General features: G+C 38.0%; 2 protein-coding genes across 2 annotated transcripts; both read right to left on the bottom strand.

Moving 5' to 3' along the window:
- Nucleotides 1–113: 113 nt before the first annotated feature.
- On the bottom strand, nt 114–12,530 carry p2rx4a (purinergic receptor P2X, ligand-gated ion channel, 4a). The gene is made up of 12 exons (XM_007256541.4): nt 12,244–12,530; nt 10,072–10,219; nt 8,189–8,260; nt 5,436–5,508; nt 5,233–5,329; nt 5,049–5,129; nt 4,221–4,362; nt 2,524–2,660; nt 2,198–2,291; nt 1,723–1,788; nt 1,491–1,586; nt 114–283 (listed from the first exon to the last, which is right to left on the bottom strand). Exons 1-12 carry the CDS (start codon nt 12,387–12,389, stop codon nt 263–265), a joined length of 1,173 nt encoding a protein of 390 aa, XP_007256603.2. The 5' UTR covers nt 12,390–12,530; the 3' UTR covers nt 114–262.
- A 3,905-nt stretch (nt 12,531–16,435) lies between these two features.
- Nucleotides 16,436–19,235, bottom strand: LOC103042111 (glutathione S-transferase theta-1). The gene is made up of 5 exons (XM_049466406.1): nt 19,061–19,235; nt 18,394–18,481; nt 17,197–17,347; nt 16,871–17,047; nt 16,436–16,765 (listed from the first exon to the last, which is right to left on the bottom strand). Exons 1-5 carry the CDS (start codon nt 19,170–19,172, stop codon nt 16,568–16,570), a joined length of 726 nt encoding a protein of 241 aa, XP_049322363.1. The 5' UTR covers nt 19,173–19,235; the 3' UTR covers nt 16,436–16,567.
- Between the last annotated feature and the right edge of the window lie 687 nt (nt 19,236–19,922).

Below are 19,922 nucleotides of genomic sequence, written 5' to 3'. Positions count from 1 at the left end.
AAAGCTTGGATGTCCAACATTAGGACGATTCACTACCTAATACCTACTGAAATACCTTACTTATGGATTTATTGTAGTAAATCAATTTGATACAGATACAAATATGACCAATATTATGAATAATTTCAATTGATTTATTGTTCCGTTCATTTTCCCTAAAAGTAGTTTAAATACAAAAAGTATCAGTGCACAATTCAGTGCAATCAGCAAAGGATTAACAGGGTCAGTCAGTGCAGGTGTATTTCCCAAAATCTTCAGACCTCTATGGGACCTCATTAGACAGCTAACAGAAAAAAAAACAAAAAAAAAAAACAGTAAAATGTTAAAATCTATGACAAGCACTTTATGTCCAAAAGCATCATAGAGATATAGAGATAAGACATAGACATATAGAGATGATATACACACACATAGCTTAAATAAATAATGAGAAAAGCATTGGGCAATAGAACAGGAACACAACAAGGCTGGTCAGACATGAGCCTATGGTCACCATGTCAAACACTGAGCATAGGCTTGGGTATTTTAAGCCATCAAGATTACTGAGCTTTGGAACAATGGAAATGTGATCTCTAGAATGATTGATAGAACGGGAGTGCAACCCAATAGTTCTGGGATGAGGTGCCAGAACAATATAGAAAAATAGTATTAATAATTAACAGACTACAAGGGAACAAGAAACAAGGGGTTTTAGCTGTTTTTCTGAGCTGGATTAATTACTGATAGTTGACAACAGGTCAAGTGCTGATTAGGGTAGGGAAATCAGCTGCTATGCTAACAGACAGAGGAGCGTGTTGGGTGCAATACTAAGTGCTGGCCTTAGCAGGCCTCAAAGCATGTTAGATGCAATGGTAACTTTTTCTGAGCTGGATTACTTGCTGATAGTTATTAACTGTGTCTATGAACCACTTTATTAAGGGGGTTATCAAAAATAATTCCATGCTGCTAATTTCAGATTAGGTAGATATATTTTATTTTTATTTTTTATGATGTTTGTTTTTGAGTGAGGCAACAATAGCTGTGACTAAAGCCATTTTTCTTTGCCCACGTTTTCTGTTGTTTGAACTACAAATCTTCCAGGGTCACATGAGCTCACGTCACACGTTTCCTGTTTACCCAAGTTGAGATATGGAGGTGTGGTTTTTGGCAGGGAAAAGCTTAACAGCTCTGGCACTGAAGAAACAACTGAATGCAATGGGGGTCAGCGTACAGTAGTGTGGCCACTGTGTGCAATGTGAAACCACCTTAAGGATTACCCGAAGTGGAAAAGGGAAGCAAAATCGGTTATCATTGCAACCCTAGTACCTGACCACTCTTATTCTCTCATAGCAAAAGGTAATTAAGTTGCAAATGTAAATAAAAAATGTGGCAATATTTACTGTACTCCTGTTTAAAACCCCTAATTTCAAAAGAAACATTGGATGGGTGGCTACAAAATTTTGGACAAATAGTATACAGAAGAAGCATATGTTAAAAAAAAAAAAACGTACCAACTGAAAGTCATCCACATAAGAGTATTTACGCTCTCTGTAAAGATGTCGTTTTCTCATGAAAACAAGGACAAACCAATCACACACCACAGTGACCTGTAGAACCACAAAAAGAGTCAGAGTTACTTTTTCTTCATGTTTCCCTGTACATTAGCATTGGAGTTTTACTGTTATGTCTGCAAAATATGGTCTGCTGTGGATTTCTACTTCTTCTTTTAAAAGCAACACTTACCAACCCCATGAGACCCAGGCCAGCACCTATGTTCAGGAGTGTTGGTACAACATTGAATTTTCCTGCCTGCAGTTAATAAAGTAAACTTTATTTACAAAAAACACAATTAAGACATTCAAATTAGATTATGATTAGAGACCCTCTTAATTTTAGTGTCTTATTATAGGTCATGGTGAATATTTTGCAATCTTCTGAGTCAACATTTTAAATGTGTATATTTCTAGATATCATTAACAAAAATTTAACTGATCATGTAACTTTTTCCTTAAGTGGTTGCTTATGTGGTTCTAATGGTTGCAAGTGTTGCTAGGTACAGTAAGTGTGTAAGCAAGTAAAATGCATTTCTATAGCACATTAAAACAAGTGCTTTACATAAATAAAAATAAAAATGTGGTGATTGTTAAGACATTTGATTGCTAGGATGTTTCTAGATAGTTTTTTTTTTTGGTTCCTATGGTTCAATAGAAAGACTCACCTTTCCAAACACCATGATGTCGAAGCGGATGCCGTATCCTTTAATCAAAGTTCTGATCTCTTCACCATTACTGCTTTTGTAATACTTTGCAAACCTGCAAATATTTCAGATGAACATTAGAATGAAGGTTTAGAGTTCATGTCTCTTGTTAGGTTAGAGTATGTTTAATTATGTTGCAATACATTTAAATAATGGAAGCTTAGTGTTCAAGGGTGATTTTCATGAAATTCTATTCAGTAAAAAAAAAAAGCTTTTACACTCCTGAAACAGTGTAATCCTTATTTTTGCTGTGATATAATTACTCTCTGAACAACAGAAAACTCCACCTGAAGTTATATCCTGGAGCCACGTTGTTTTCTGGATCCTTGTTGTCAAGTCTGCGGAATGTGTAGCGTGGGACGCACCAGTTTGCAGGCATGTCCAGGTCACAGTCCCAGCGGATCTGGACACCCATCACTCCCCCCTGTGGAACCACACACACACACACACACACACACACACACACTTTATATTATGAAAATACCTTTTTTAGAAATAAAAACACATAGGCAGTGAAAAATATAATGTTCATAAACAAAACCAGTTTGTTTTTACATACAAAAATGTTAAATACAAATTCATTCTGAAACAAGGCAAATACAGGTCATATCTAAACATATTTACACAACATTACTGAGTGCTATTGTGAACTACCCTACATAATAGCACTCAATGCTTGGGGCCCCACTTATTGTCACCTCCAATGTAATTTGATGAAGGGTGCTCAGCTTTCACAATTCTATAAACTTAACCAAAACAACCAGATAATGTTACTACCAAAGATCCTTTACTCAAATTAATCTTTTATCATTAAGTTTTTATATATTTAAGGATAAAATCTGTACACAAAACACAAAACTAACTTTCTTTTTAAAAACTTTTTTAAGCCTCTTTAGCTATGATTTGTTCTGATCTGTGGGTTGGGTCAATGTTGACATGAGCTTCTCACTTGCCAAGATTACAGTGTTTGCAGCGCAGTTAAGAAAATAGCTTAGTCATGGACAGAGGGAGTAAACTCAGGCTCTGAATGCAGAAAAGATAGATCTTCAAAAATAACAATGGTTACAATACATAAGAAATCAAATACCAAATTACAGGCCAGTAATGCAGCATTAGAGATTTTAACAAGCTGCTAATTATCAAATTACAACATGATACAGCTGTAAAGGGCCCAGATACACCAACGTTCAAAGACCAACATCCACAGCAAACACAATCAGGCACTTCCGCCATGACAGACATGGATTTACACAACATTTATGTCCACCCTGCAGCTTTCAACTTCTGCAAAAATCTAATGAAGCTTCTATCTGTGCAGCATTCTCAAACGGTCATTCAGAATGCCTCGGAATCACTTTGACAAATAAGTGAAACATTAGACTACCTGCCAAAAAGTCAGGGTTATTCTTTAACCCTAATCCTGCAATGATTCACTGTGTAAAAGGTGATGCCTCTTCATGTGGCTTTAGAAAATCAGCAGTGTAAGCATTTCATTTAAAGCAAAAGTCAGGTGGTATCTGAACACCTTTGGATGTTCACAACAAATACTTTAGGTGCTATAAATTGTGAGTGGGGTCCTCCATGACCCTCAGTAGATCTTGTCAAATTACCTTCTTGCTGGTGTTCTGTCGATCTGTGCTAACAGAATGTACAGAACCACTAAGTAACATATATTGACAAATAGCGCAACTCAACAGAACAGCAATTGAATTTAGGAACTGACCACTGCCTACTACAAAGATAATGCTCTAGAGATGCTCTGACCATACAGTGACCAGGGCAGGAATTAAACCCATTACCCCACATGCAGGACCTGCAATCCCACCGTACCCCTCACTGACCGTTCACTTACTGCCTAATACATGTGCATCCACCTCTTGAACAGTTTCCACTGGAATCAGATAATCAGTGCTTTTAACTTCATTTTCTGTAGTTAGAAACAAGTTCTACTCCAGTTCAGGTGTCAATTCATGCGGCCTCTTACATGCACTGCCATAGCCTGAAAGTCCTCTCCAGCCTCAGCCACGATGTCTCTGAGCCTGAAGATTGGACAGTCTGGATCCGTATCACGGCTGAACACGCACTTAGACAAGTAGGTGCTGTTTATATGGGGCAAGATGTTTCGTCTGCAAAAAAGATAATAAGGAAACGAAATGTCATATTTGCTTAAAGCTTCTTTTCTCAGATAATGAATGTGTTTACATGCCTTCAATATTCTCAGAATTGGTTTACTTAAGTAGTTATCTGATTATTCCAGTAGTCGATGTATAACACATTTTTTATTTTTTAGCTCATAGTAAGTTTTTAAAATGTTTTAATTTGATTAAGAAATCTGATAAGGAGAGCAGGATTTTAGGTCAGTAGTCGCATTTCTCAGTCCATATACTTTAATTCAGAGTATGCTCAGATTTCTCAGGCTGTGCATGCATAAAAACAGACCCCAGTACTGCAAAAATGGAAACAATGTTTAACACAACACCCACAAAACACTTTTAACGCGACCATAAAACTGAAGGATTTAAAGAATCTTTATTTTCTGTCTGATTTGTTTATATTGCAACCCAATGTGCTAAAAAAGCAGCAGAGTTTTAAATGATTTAGGGTTTAGGTCATGTCGTATTCTGTGAGTTTATTAGCAGGTTGCAAAGCAATAACCTAATTACTGCTTGACTCATGTAAATTCTTTCTGATTATCCTATATGATCTGAATACCTAAGGTTGTCAAAAAAATCCACAATTGTCTGCAATAACCAGATTATGAAGTGCACGTAAACACACTCAGGTGTTGTCAGAAACAGCATTGTGACCTCACCTGCTGAAGTTGAACTTGGGGTACCGGACGCTGTTCTTTATCAGAACTGTGAAGTTCTCTGCTTCTGCCAGCATCGGAGGACTGAAGGAGAAATAAAATCACAATAGCTTAAGAAACAAGGAGCATGTTTAAAGCTTAAATATAGCATTATGTGATAAGGTACAGATTAAGGACAGATGCTTACTCTGGAGGTTCGTCATATTTCTCCAGAGGACACCAGGCCAACACCTCGCACGTCTTAATCCTCTCCGAGAAATGTACACACCTGCCTGTCCGCACACCTTGAAGTTGGAAAGGAAACCATGTGAGATAAATTAACATTTTGTACAGTAACTTGGAGTAAACGAACAAGCAGGATCACATAAAACGGTCAAGGCTTGAACATACCACTAAGTCGGCCGTTGCGGAATCCCTTCTTGCAGTCCTGGTCTGAAGAGCATGAGGATTCAGGTCCAGGATTCTGAAGACACAGACAAATTACATTACGTTGAAGTGCGCCAAACTACGGTTGCACACAGGGCTTAGGTGACTCATTGACGTAATTATAATAACTGATTACAAAAAAGCATTAAACTGCCTAGTGTGTGTTGATGTCACACACTAATGGCCGTGCATACTGATGATAGGGACAGGGACAGGAACACTTGCCTCGGCATCTTAAGTCGCATTATAAAGACGCTACTTTTACAAGCATTATACTGAGCATGCTTAATTTTTTGTGTTGCACTGCATTAAAATCAGTCTGAGCAATCCGAGCTCTGTTGACAAATGAGCATGAAGACAGCAGCAAAACAGCTGATTCGGAGTAGAGTTTTTTTGACAATCAACACGCTGACTATATAAACTCACAAGTAAAAAAAAATAAATAAATACATGGCTGACCTGAAAAGGAGAAGGACGGTGGAAATTACATGGAATGTATAGAGATTTATGCAGTCTCTAGACCATTTTACAGAGCACAGAATGTAAGGCATGTATTTAAAGTCACACCTTCTTTTGTAAATAGTTGTTTTATTAGTTTTGGTGTGGAATTATTTTCAAAATATATCCATATAATATAGAAGCAAACAACCCTGTCCTCCACCTTCCCCTTTCCATTAAACAACTTCCTCCCCTTTCCTGTGTTTGTGGATGGATCATCACGCAAAACAATATACACACATTTGGGGACAGTACACCAAGAAAAAAATAATGCTTTTATTAAATGTTTTCCACACAAGCCATTAAAAAGAGATTAATAATGTCTCCACTCCGCTTGGAGTGCATCCTTGCAGTCATTGACACTTTCTGATTTGATGGCATGCATAGGGGCAACTGACAGCTCCATCCAAAATATATCAAGAGTTCACATCTTGAGATGTCTTGAGATATGATGTGGAGGATTCCATCGACTGACTAGCAGTTTGTTCGCCACTGTTAGAGCACAACATTTTTTGTGCTGCCTTGAAATGACAAGTGAGGAGCATAGATAACAAAGCAAGGAGTTAAAAAAGTCACATCTTTTAAAACTTAGACAGAGTTTTTGGTGTCACGTAATAAATTTGTTATTTTGGATATGGTTTCAAAAAAAAAAAAAAAACACATTTGGTGTGAATAGGCCTTTAGATGTATGTGTCACTTGGAAGTCTTGAAACAGCTCCTCAGTTTAAAAAAATATAAAAAATACTCACTAAACATTGGTGCATTAAATTTGCCAGAATTTAAATCATGCAGCCATTTAATCATGGAGAGTTCATGCCACTTTATGTTGTGCCCAACACCCCTGTAAAAAAGTTTAACACACACCCTCTTGTGACTAATCAGCAAACATCCATATGCAGCAATTACATATCTGACACAAACCAGCTTCCTGTACAGTGCAGTGGTCAGCAAATCTGAGAGAGGTGAGATAACTGGAGAAGCAGAATGAGCCAGTCCCCCTGAAAACGGCCTCACTTCCTCTGAGAAAGGAAGCAAGGAGGCGTGCCAAGTCAAATGCCAGGAGTTCTTTAGGCTGCTCTCCACTCTGCTCTTGCACAACTATAATGCCTTTGGTCAATTCTCTGGGGGCAAACACAGAGGCTCACTAAGTGATTTTGGTCTCCACCCATCTGCTATTTGCCGCTCAGTTATATACAATCAATGCCTGGCCACTTTATTAGAAACCCCTTCTTTTGATGGTGTGCAGTATGTAGCACATAGTTAAATTGAACATGACCTGTTTGCATGATCTATTATCTAGTCATTCATTAGTGGTCTGTTTGTGACCACAAATCTGCACATAGCTGGGTAGTCTGGGAGGTGGAACCACTCTAAACCTAAGAGTGTAGACGAAGGTAGTCAATAAATAGTATATAAATAAATACATTTTAAAAATGGGTCGATTTCTTTGGGTTTGAATTTTCGGTCATTTAACACAGAATGGTAAACACTCATTTTGAAAGTAAATTTCTAAAAGTATTTTAAACATTATTTACAGCTATTCAGGGGCTTCATATAACTAAAATTCATCACTTTCCAAGGAATAATAGCTACTTCTATGGAGCTGAATTTAAAATATGCATCCAAATGTCCATGTGTATGCTCTTACCTTTCGTGAAGGGGAAACGCAGCTATAAGTTTCTGAGTAAGAGAATACAGTGGGTGGTTTGTAAGGCTGTTAAGTAAGATGGCCTGAGGGTTAACTTCAGAGCCTCACTACTCGCTGACGCATCTATTTCATTGAAACTTTAGAACAGAATAAGAATGCTTTGGTGTTGATTTTCCCTCCACAAAAGAGTAAGAGCAGTCAAATGAATGTGTGGGAGGATGTTTTAAATTTACCGCCTTTCAACAACAGATGCCCCTGCTAAAAAAATGTCCAGCTTAAGACCAGCTGGTCATCTGGGAAAAAATATATACATATACCATGCAGTAGTAAGCTAGTTCATTAACTAGAATGACCAGCTGGTCTTGAGCTGATTTGTTTAGTAGGGACCACTGAAGCTAAAGCATTCACATGTTCTTCCAGCTTTTGTGACCCCCTCTAATGACCATTTTATATTGCTGCTGTTTATTTATTATTACTTAGTCAATGGATTCGCCGAAAGTCTGAAGTCAATAAGATGGATATGGTGGAGCAACAAGGTATACAGAGCTTATAAAAGGCATGGCGAACTCACCTCAGGACAGTGTGACTGTGTTTGGTTTGGTGTGATGTTCAGGTTTGTGAGTACAAAGAATGAGTTCTCCTCCTATTGTTAAAACAGGGGAGAACACACTGAGTTAGTCAACAAGACCACATTCAGATCACAGACTACAGACTGCAGCTTTTACTGCTCAAACCAAATCCAAAAGCAAATACATTAGACACGTTAATTTAAGCAGAAACAATGATACATGCCCATCTACAGCTTAAGACAAACCAAACAGATAAAGTTGTTTTGTTTCTTTCTTATCTCTGTGTGAGACAGGCAAACCAGACAAACAAGTGGCAGCAGGTACAAGCTTCAGAGGAGAAATACAGTGTACACTGTTTAGTGCAGGAGCTATGAGGCTAATGTTGGTAGCAAACATTGGTAAGCCAATTTATACAAAACTACACACATTCATATACAGTGTCAAAAAGTATGTGAAACTTTTGGAATTTTATGGTTTTCTGCATAAATGCGTCATAAAATGTGATCAGATCTCTATTTAAGTTAACCCATATTGACAAATATAATGTGCCTAAAATATTTACACAAAAAAATATTTTGCATTAAAACAATTAAAGTGGTAGTGGAAATATTAAGTGAACCCTTGGAATCCATAGCTGGTTGCTGGAGTTCCAAGTGACATACAGACACCTCTACATTTTTTGATATACTTGGTAATATGAGACATAGTTCACAAGCACATATCCAACTTGTGCAGAGCAAACTCAAAGTTAGAGTGGTATTTATCAGTCAAAGTAGCTCCTGTCCACACCTCAAAACTAGCAAGACTCCACTAATTAGTTAGCCACTTGACACATATTAGCTTTTTTTAAGGTCATTAATACAAGGGACCACATACTTTTCCTACTTTACACACTTAAAGGTTTTTATGGTTGTTCTTAGTAGAAGACATGAATTATCATACTTTTTTTGTGTTATTATTTTAGGCACATTACATGTTTTTATTCCATTGACTTGGATGAAGATCAGATCACATTTTATGACATTTATGCAGAAACACATGAAATTACAAGAAGTTTACATACTTTTCCTCTGTACATCTCTCAGTACACCTAACCCACATCCAGCTTGAGCATCCAGGATTTTGAGAAGAGGTGGTTTTCATTTCAGTTCACGGCAAATAGTACCTTAAACCACATCAAACCATTCTGAGCACATACAGTGTGTATATAACAGGTAAAAGGTAATTTTCAGCACTGCAGTGACATTTTCATGGTGGTGGTGTGTTGTGTGTTGGTACAAGTGGATCAGACACAGTAGTGCTGCTGGAGTATTTACACACCTCACTGTCAATACTGGGAATAGTGTGCAGAGTAGGACAGAGTGTTTAAAAACTTCAGCAGCACTGCTGTGTCTGATCCACTCATACCAGCACAACACACACTAACACAACACCACCGTTTTCAGCGTCACTTCAGTGCTAAGAATGACCTACGAACCTAATAATACTTGCTCTGTGATTATCCTCATTTCACCCTGGTCTTGGTCAATACTCCACAAGATCATGTATGCAGAGAAATAGAAGGACTATAGTCTCTTCGTAACCTTTTGTTAGCCTCACAGCTCCCAGAGCTATACCCATTTTAAGGTTAATTTTGTGTACACTGCAAAATACTAGTATACTGTCCAAACTGTGCAGCCTAGACAACACTAGTCACTGTCCCCTTTGAAAACACCCCTTATATACATGTGATAAACACCAAATAACCCATGTGCCCATAACCCATTTTAAGTTGGTGAGCAAGCATCCTGATAAATGCTGACCATGCACCATGGTGGGAAGGGTTGTTTTGGTGGGGTTTAATCACTCTTGCTTGTACCTTCTCCTCCTTATATCGGGAGGGTACCTGAGGGGGGATGATGTAGTCGGCCACGTCCCAAATCCTCGTGCCCAAGTCAGAGGTGTTGGTCAGAGCAATGCCTTTCACCTTGGTGGTGACTGAGCTGATGACTGTGTCCGTGTCCTGGTAACCTTTCTTCCAGACACAAACATACCTGCACAAAAATTACTAGACCGTTATTTCAGAACTACTTTATAATGTATTTGAGACTTTTTTTTTTTTACACAAGTTTTACATGTATTTTCCAATTAACATAGACTAATTGCATGCCTTAATGATCATACAATCTTCTCAAATCTTGTGATCTCTAAAAAAAACTTTCTATGCTGTATCTCGCACCATAGGACTCGCTCACAGACTGTAAACAAAAGTGGACAGTATAACCCATTCACTCTCATTGCGTTGTTTTCAGTAAAAAAAAAAAAAAAATCAGAAATTAAAGCTGCACCTTGTTTGTACAGTAGAGACGGGAGGTAAAGTTGTCCACATGGGCAACCTGGCCACATATTCCTTACTAAGCCCCCACCTATCTCTATATGTCGAATGCAGGGTACAATTACCTCACAATACATTTTCAGTTGACTGCTCGCAAAGCCTACAAGAAGGTCAGTATTTGTCTATCAACTCCTAGAAAATTAGTTAGTTTAGAAAAAAAAAGCACTGCAGCACTCACTCTATATATCTATAGACTATACTTATCTATAAACGTTGACTGAAATAAATCAAACTCTTAAAAATTCTAGCAGTAGCCCTCCAAAATGAGATGTTCATACATCAAATAATGCATATTGTTTCAATGGGCTGAAAGATTTTCTGTAACAAGATAACCTAACAAACTAAAAGAATAAAACCTTTAATTCAGAGGTATGGCATGGTTATTGTGGGTTAAACACCAGGACAGCACATAGGTTACTTTCCTGGCAGGAGTGGTCTAGTTTGATACAGTCACTGTTGGGGTGTGGGGACTTGTTCACATGTGTCCTTTCAGTTCAAGATGTGATGAGAACTAATTTAATGAACAGCTTCAATGCAAAAGAGATGTACGTGAAAGTTGGGAGGCCTCAGAATGATGACTCTGCAGTACATGGTATGCTATGCCGCAAACATAAACCACTGTAGGCTTATTTGGAAAGTGGTCTGGAGTAAGAAAAAAAATAACCTTAAGCTTGTGGGAAAAATTATTACACTAAAATTCAAGTGAAGGCAGTGCAGCATATTTTAGCTGCCATGAGACATGGCAAAAGTCATGGGACATTGTTCTATTTCCTGTCTTATTACATGCTGCATGTCATAGTACCTCACACCTGATACAGATGTAGGCATCTTTAACCTTTGTAACACTTAATTTACACACTTCCACTGCAATCCTAATGTGTGTGTGGGTGGGGGGGATATGTATGTATGTATATTTATTTTTATTTTGCTTTGATCTTATTTACACACTTCCATATCATGAAACATCAATATTATTATATAGTATCAATGTTTGATTTACATATTAAAATATCATAATTTTATCATCCTTAATACAGGATGATATTAATGTTCTCAACATGTGACTATCATGTGACCAGACAGAAGTACCAGAAAGTATTTATTTTACTGCTACTTGTACAACGTTTAAATATGCATGCAATAAATTAACTTAATAATTGTTTACATCTATTTATATTTAAACAATAAAGGTAAAAGTAAAAAGTAAAAGGTTTGAGGCTCAAAAACTCTTAGTGCAGCGTAAAAAACTGAACTTTTAGACATGTAGACTTACACGTGCTTTTAAAAACATGGTAAATAAAGCAATAATTAGTTTTAAGTTGATTTCTAAGTGTACATCCAGTATCTAAAATGTGTAGATTAAAAGTAGTCATAAACTGAACCTGAAAACGATCCCCCATAAAATGGAATGAGTAAATATCCTGATTATAAATAAACATACTTTTCTCACATATATATTTTTAGTTTGAAGTTTTTATTTTAAAAGTACTAAGTACTAATCTGTTAAAACAGACGTTTAAGTAAATAAACTAAGTTGATGTGACCACTCACTGTTTCTAGGAAATATATTTATCAGATCATCACCTCTAAAAAAAAAATCAAAACACAGCTAAAGCATGGAGGGTTAATGCCTGGTTAAAAAAAGAAAAGAAAGTGAATTAAACGCTTTTAATAATCACTTACCCTATGATATAGGCTATGACTAGAGCCTGACAGAGGCGGTTTATTGCCCCCACAGTTTTGCTCCGGATCACCAGAGTTTTCGGAGTGGAGTAGTCAAAGAAACACCGCGTGAGGGAAACGCAGCAGTTCTTATCAGACGCCGCCATCGTGTTTCCTGCTCCTTTGAGGCAGTTTTTCTCCGCTACAGTGTCTCCATTTCTGTTGTGCGCTTCTACCTGATTCACTCTCAGCTCGTCACACGTTAATGAGACACAAGGGAGAGTGACTGTGGCCTGACGTTTCCCAGTAAACACACCTATACAGGAAGCAGCCTCGCGCCGGCCAGCTGTTAGCATTACAACAACATCAGCTGGCTGTTTTTATATGGTGAATACTACCACATGCAATATAACTTACCTGGAAGTACTGCTTTCTTTGTTTAATGGCTAGGGCTGAAAAAAAAACAGGAGACATGTTCATATATTTTATTCATAATCATGTTATTTTTTAATTATAACCATGTTACCTAAAGGAACAATATTTTTTGTAGTAAATTATAAAATGATCGACATGCAATGTTCCAAGTTCTGTCATCTGTTGCCTACGACAGTTTTTTTTTATGGGCACAAAATAAAAACAGTTCACTTCAAAAGTAAAGTGGTAATATTACAAGATTAAAGTTGTAATATTCCGAGAATAAATTCGTAGTATTTTTTTTAGGGGAATGTAGTTCTAACTGCTTGGGCTGCAGTGATATAGTTTTTATTCTCGACTTTAATTTTGTAATATTACAACTTTATTCTTGTAGTGAACTCTTTTTATTTAGTTTTTAAAGTGGCCCTAAAACGCTGTCATAGTTGTCAGCAGAGCTAAAGACAGTATTTCATTACTAGAACTGTGCAATCAGTCACAGCAGAGGAGCAGGCGTGTGGTACCTGATTACTATCCCAGTGACGAGTATGCCAAAAATATTTGACAGAAACCAAGACTCTATATTGGCTCAGTCTAGCTAAGAATGTGATTATATTTTGAACGATACTGAGCGCACACTAATGAGGGCACATCATAACTGAGATCTAGATCAGGCTGCAGAACTAAAGTAAACTAAGCCGTAGCTATATTAATGGCATCTGTAAAGTAGTAGTTCCAACTTTAGGGTGTGTCTTTTTGCAGTATGATTTTTTATGGTATAACAGATCTGGCTTAGGTTTAGGTAGCTAGCGGTGCATAAAGCTAGCTAGCTAACTGCAGACAAAGTTACATAAAATCCACATGACCTGTTTTGTAATGATGCTTGACATGGTATAAATTATTGCACTCGTTCATGTAGGTTCAGCTTGGCTTTGTGGAGGGGTGGGCGGGGTAGACAACTTTCTCCTGTGTTTTGAAAGTGGACTGCTGTAATTAATTCACATGTTTGCTCTCATTTTATACTGACTGCTCCTTTAAGACAACACTTCTGACTATATTAATCAAACTGGAAAAAACAAGCAAAGCTAGCTTTTTTTTTAGACCACCAGAGGCATATAATTGAAATCACATTTTAACAATACGATGCTCCCAGAGCCTTGAGATGTACAATAGGTCATATAGTTAGGCTAGTTTTTAGATGTGAAGGATCCTGATGAACATGCCTTGCGACTAATGCCTTACAAACTGGAGGGGTAGCCAGGGAAGCTATGCTGGTTGAGGTTAATGCTGTGATGGTGATGCTAACACCACAGCAGCGATGCTAAAAAAAAAAAAGGAAATGCTAATTGGATGGTAGCAATGCTATTAGCAGTGCTAACCGTGTGGCAGCGATGCTGGGTAAAAGCCAGTGACGTGCTGCTAATGCCTTAATTGTGGTGCTGGGCAAAGCCAGAAGCTGGCGAGGAAACAATTCAATAGCAATGCTGAGTGTAGGCTGGCAGCCACTGCATTTGTGACAATACTGCACAGCTTTCATTTTTAATACCCACACTGCCCACTTTACCCACGTCATGCTCATGTCCACAAGCCTTGTTGTCAATTCTATCCTCTCATATTTGCCCCCGATACAGGCTGATCCTTGTGTAGACTGACCTGTGTAGTGAAACCTCTGAACAGTCTGAAAACTGCCAAGACCTTTCAGTTAATTATATATATCATTACAGATATTGTTGAATATAAGACATTTTTGCACAAGACTGATAGGCCTGCTCTGCAGGTTATGACTCATGATGAGGCTGATTAACCATTGTCTGTGGTTTTGGCCAACATCTATTTATATGCCTTGGGATTTCCTTGCAATACAGCCACAAAACCACAAATGAATAAATAGTATTTCTCCAAGCAACATTATAGCTGTAGAAAACAAGAAACAATACCAAATGATAAAAAAGCAGGAGTTTGTCTGAGGTTTTCTTTGCCCTGGTACTAAAAGTGACATTGGCTAGAGGGAGAGATTGCAGTTTCCTAGCTGTGTTGGTAACCTGTTTGGTTTGCCTGAAGAACTAAGGGGCATACTTGTCCACTTTTTGGACAGTCCTAACATTTAGGCTGATGTGGTTGACAAGCATCTCCATATTTAAAAAAACAAATTGCAGTTACTGAAAAATCATCTATCTCCATTTTTGACACAGTGTGAGATTCAGTGGTTGAACAGTAAAACTGGAACACCTGTCATTTTTGTGTGGGAGGTTTAAAATTGGGCTAAATTGGAGCAGCCTGGTGGCCAATCTACATTAAATGCACATTGCACCAGTAAGAGCAGAGTGTGAAGGTTTAATTAGCAGGGTAAGAGCAAAGTTTTCCTCTAAATATTGCAATGCAAACAACATTATGTGTGACATACCAGAGTTCAAAAGAGGACAAATTGTTGGTGCACGTCTTGCTGGCGCATCTGTGACCAAAACAGCAAGTCTTTGGGATGTATCAAGAGCCACGGTATCTAGGGTAATGTCGGCTTACACTAAGAAGGACAAACCACATCCAACAGGATTCACTGTGGACGCAAGAGGAAGCTGCCTGAAGGGGATGTACGGGTGCCCACCCGAATTGTATCCAAAAAACATAAAACCACGGCAGAATTCAATGTGCAGCTCTCTGTTGTTTCCACCAGAACTGTCCGTCTGGAAATTATTATTATAATATATAAATTATTGTGGTCTAAAACCAGGTGTTTCAGTGTCATTGTCTAACCCCTGTAGTTCTTTGCACTATCTACTGTGTTTTGCTGATGGCCAGCTGAGCTGGTCTAGTTGGGCCACTTGGCCTCCTTCCGAGGTTTCTGAGATCTGGAAACCTAATTTGTTGAACTGTACCACCTAGCCAGAGTAAATACAGCTTTTTTGTTCTATTCACTTGAGTGGTGATGAACAAAATCCAGAGATTCAACCCTATCTCAATACGGTTATGAAGCAACTTTTGCTGTAAGGGAACTTATTTCTTTCTTGAGTGCAGTCTAATGTGCTGATGCTATAGCTGAATAAATTTTAGGTTAAAAAAACACTTGAGTACGCTTCTAAAAATTCCATCAAGATTTTTTTTCAGAAGAAACAATCCAGATATCTTTGCAGAAATTTAGAGAGCTAGAACTGAGACTAGTTTGCTTCTTACTGTTGCACCACTATCGGAGCAAACTTACCCAAAATACTTGGTGTAACATCTAATAGGAGCTGTTCTTTTGGATGCTGTTCTTCAGTTAAGCTCCTAGCTCTCCATATGCCTCAGCAAAACGAACAGAAATAAAGCAGAACACAACTGGCCATACTCTCTCCCCATATTACTCTGAAGCTGGGGTCAGCAATTAGTTTTGGCTGCAGGCCAGACATTTTCCAAGCCATTAGGTGGCGGGCCACAAAAAAAAATCAGTTTTTGGAAAATGATGTAGGTAAACCCAGGTAGAAAGGAAAAAATAAATAAATAAACACACCACTCCTCGTGCAGATCGAACCTGTGTCGTCAAGATTGTGGTCCAAAACACTACCACTGGTCAGCTAGAGAATTGGGATACAGCCGGGAAACAAGGTCTTATAAGGAGATAGGGAGCCCAAAAATTAGTGGAAAAACAAGAACAGGTAGAAACTTGAGTCACACCGAGCGCATGTTTATCGCACAAAGACAATTTTTTAAGAATGAAAACATTTTTTCTCTCCGAGTAAAAAAGTTAACTTTTTTTGTTAACAATTGTTAATTGTTAAGTGGATTTATTGTAAACACATGAAACAATGAAGAGGACTAAAAGTAAATCTAAGTGGATGACTAATTTTAATTAATAGTAAACATGTATATTGTTTATTTTATTTTATTTTTTCTTTTATAATATACATTTCTTTTATATATATGCCAGTCATCATCAGATTACATGCTTTATGTTGGATCTTCAAAGGAACATTTTGAGAATCCTGGGTTTAAAGTGCTGCAGTTTGCTGCCATCCATCTTTTTAGCCATTTCCTGAGCTGAGAGGATGCCCTGGTGGGCTTCGTCAAAAAGCTCACTGCCGATAGCGTCCCGAACACGGTCCCTCCACGCACTCAGTTTGGGCCGTGTCTCAAACACATCCAAACCTGCACCCACCGGCTACAAAAACAGAACAGGAGACAAATTGGCAGCAGTGCTAATGAGTAGAACAAACCTACTGTAAAAAACACAAAAAATCCTGGAAAGCATCTGTCTGCCAAGTACCTGCATCATTTCCACAATAGCGACCAGGTCAGCCAGTGAGATTTGGTCTCCTGCAATGAATGGTCTGTCCTGAAGGAAATTCTCCTCAATGAGCTTCAGGGAGCCATTCAGATCCTCTATGGCTGCATCCATCTTCTCCTGAGGAACCTCTACACCCATGACCTTTGGAATCATGAGCTGCCAACATACACACATGCTGCTGAATCATGATTGTAATAATGACATAACATATTCTTATTCTGCTTTGAACTCTGTTATGATGATCACATTAGAAAGCAAGAAAAGGATGAAGAACCTTAACTATGACCTTGCAGAGCACCTCTCACCTTTAACCATAACATTTTGCCTCCATGAATGCGAATTGCTGAATGCTGCCAGGACAGATATTCATTCACCCGTGCTCTCTTCTGCAAGTCAGCTGGATACCAGTTATCAGGGGTGTTGTACTTCTCCACCAAGTACATCATAATGGCAACACTGCAAGAACAAGAACAAGAAGAACATGTTACATTGTGCAGACAAACCAAGTCTCCCTGAAGCCGCGGGAGTCTCCCGCATTTCGGTAGCGGCTCCCTGATGCCCGCGAGTCACATATAATCTCCCGGAATTCAATGACAGGACGCTGACGACGCATCTACACAAGTGCAGATTCAGTGCAGGAGACAGTACAAGTCAGTATATAGCACTACGTTTACTATATGTCCAAATGCACGGTGTTCTCTGGAAAGATGGTGCTCCATCCATTCTTTTGGGATGATGATGATGTTGATGATGAAATATTCTGGAATCTAACAGAAAGCTTTCTACCAGGCCATTTAGACAGTTACTTCAATGAAAACAAGACAAACACTTTCTTAATACTATTAGAAATACAGCCTTCAGGAATCAGGAGTCAGATTCAGGAGTCATAAGACAGTTTCAGAGTTGACTTGAGTTTATTCTCGTGCAGACAGAAAATCTACACGGGCACAGCTTAGCTGGTTGTTGGTCTCTCTCAGTCCATCTGACTTCCCTGTCTGACTGTCTACGACATTTTAGTAGGACTTTACATACAGTAGAAACTGATTTGAACACAGCAGGGGGAGAAATGGTTGGCGTTTAAGGAGGAGAATGTGAGGGACGCATGACCATCAACTACCTTCTGCAACGTTATCAGTGTAAAGGGGAATAGGGGGGTTGGGGATTGAGTCAGTTGAAAACCTAATTAATGCACAATTTGCTATTGACACTCTCTCCATGTTGAAATCTTAATAAAAGTACAATTTGTGTTGTATTGCCTTGCTTGTTCATGCTAACCTTATGCAAAGTGTTAGAAAATTCACTCTTTTACATATATTAACTAAAAGGCAAAGTCAAAATGTTTAATTCTTTACGAGTAAGTAAAAACAGTTTATCGTACCTTTAATTAACTGGATAACGAGTCATGAGTTATAATCTTATTTCAATCTTACTTGCATTTTCTCTGTTCAACTGCATTCAGAAATATTTTAAATAAATACATTTACATCTAGATGAATTATCACCTTTCACACAGGCAAAAGTCTCCGTCTTTGATCGCAGGTACTTTTCTCCAAGCACTGACCTTTCCAAAATCTTCATTATAATGCTCACCTGAGGATTAAATGCACAATCATTTTTCAGAAACATCAGTTCAGAATCAGTTCTTCTAAAAACAACTTTGAGAACAAAAGTTACAACACTGTAAAACTGTGTTTACAATGAAACGAGGACTAAATAATAAGATTTATGTTTCGTATTTTTTATTCCAATGTATAGGGTAGACCATACAATGGTGCTCAATTAGTTACGTAATCTAACGTGACTGTAATGTAACGTGCATAACCGTCACTGTGGAACATTTAAGGTGGGGTTCAAAACTTTTTATGCTGCACAAAGAAAAAAGACTTATTACCTGATTAAATAAGCAGACACAAAATCTCATATACTATTTTATTAGGATAACAAATTGTGAGTCACCTTAATGAGGGAATACACTGGCTATAAATCACACTAGCTCCAGCTGCAAGTCTGGCCACATTTATTTTACCACAACAATTCAAACTTCTCACAGTAAAATATGGAAGTAGAACCCAAATGCCCTGTTCCTCAGACTGTTCTCTACACGAACCCTGATGCACAAAGTCTAAAAACTGCGATAAAGTTTAGAAATTGAAGCTTTGCTCAGCTCACCTGCCATCAGCGAAATCTTCTTAAACTCAAACGGAATGTTGTTCTTCTTGGCGAAGATGTAAACCGAGCGACACGGCTGCGAAAAAAGATCCAGATAAATTTCGAGCCCCATTTTCCAGCGTCTTCTTCCGTCAGCCGTCACGAAAAACTGAGCCTCCTGCACCCTGAGCCTCTGGTAGTGTTTACCCAGGCAGAGACTGGGATTGGCTGGCTGCCAGTAGCTCCGCCCCCTATAAATATCTTCATGATTCTATTTCGGACCATTAACTAAAAAGTTAATTCAGCTGAGCTACATCTCAGACATAGGTGAAATATTAGAGATAAATATGTGCAATGCAGATGGAGTAACATGAAGCTGCTGTAAAAAAAAAAAAAAAAAGGAAAAAAAACCCACACTAAATTAAACTATATCTAGAGATGAATATTACATTGTTACAGTATTACATTGTTGTTATGTACATAATTGTTTCCAATTATTCTGAATCTTGTGTATTTAAAAAGCTATGCATTTATAAGCATGCACTAAACAAAGGGATACATTATGCAAATACACTCTAGAATCCTTCTTTAATACGTTTTGGATTATACAACCCGTTATAATTCATAAACCATTTGCCTTCTCATTTCTACATTGTGTTCCTCTCTAAACTACACACTGACCGTTTCAATTCTTCATTTCTATATGTCATAGGTTAAGAAGCAGTATACTATGGTTTATTACTGTGTGTTGTAAGTCATATGCAGTGTCAGGAGGAGGGAGGAGTATACTGAGGGTTATTACTTTGGTTCGTAGGTCAATTGGCATGTCAGGAGTGGTATACTGATATTTAGCACTCTGTCTGTAGATTTTACAGGTTGCTAG

The sequence above is a fragment of the Astyanax mexicanus genome, chromosome 17, assembly GCF_023375975.1.
Source record: "Astyanax mexicanus isolate ESR-SI-001 chromosome 17, AstMex3_surface, whole genome shotgun sequence".
Classification (NCBI taxonomy): Eukaryota; Metazoa; Chordata; class Actinopteri; order Characiformes; family Acestrorhamphidae; genus Astyanax; species Astyanax mexicanus.
Note: the sequence above shows the minus strand (reverse complement) of the source record. Positions and strands in the feature narration are given on the sequence as shown.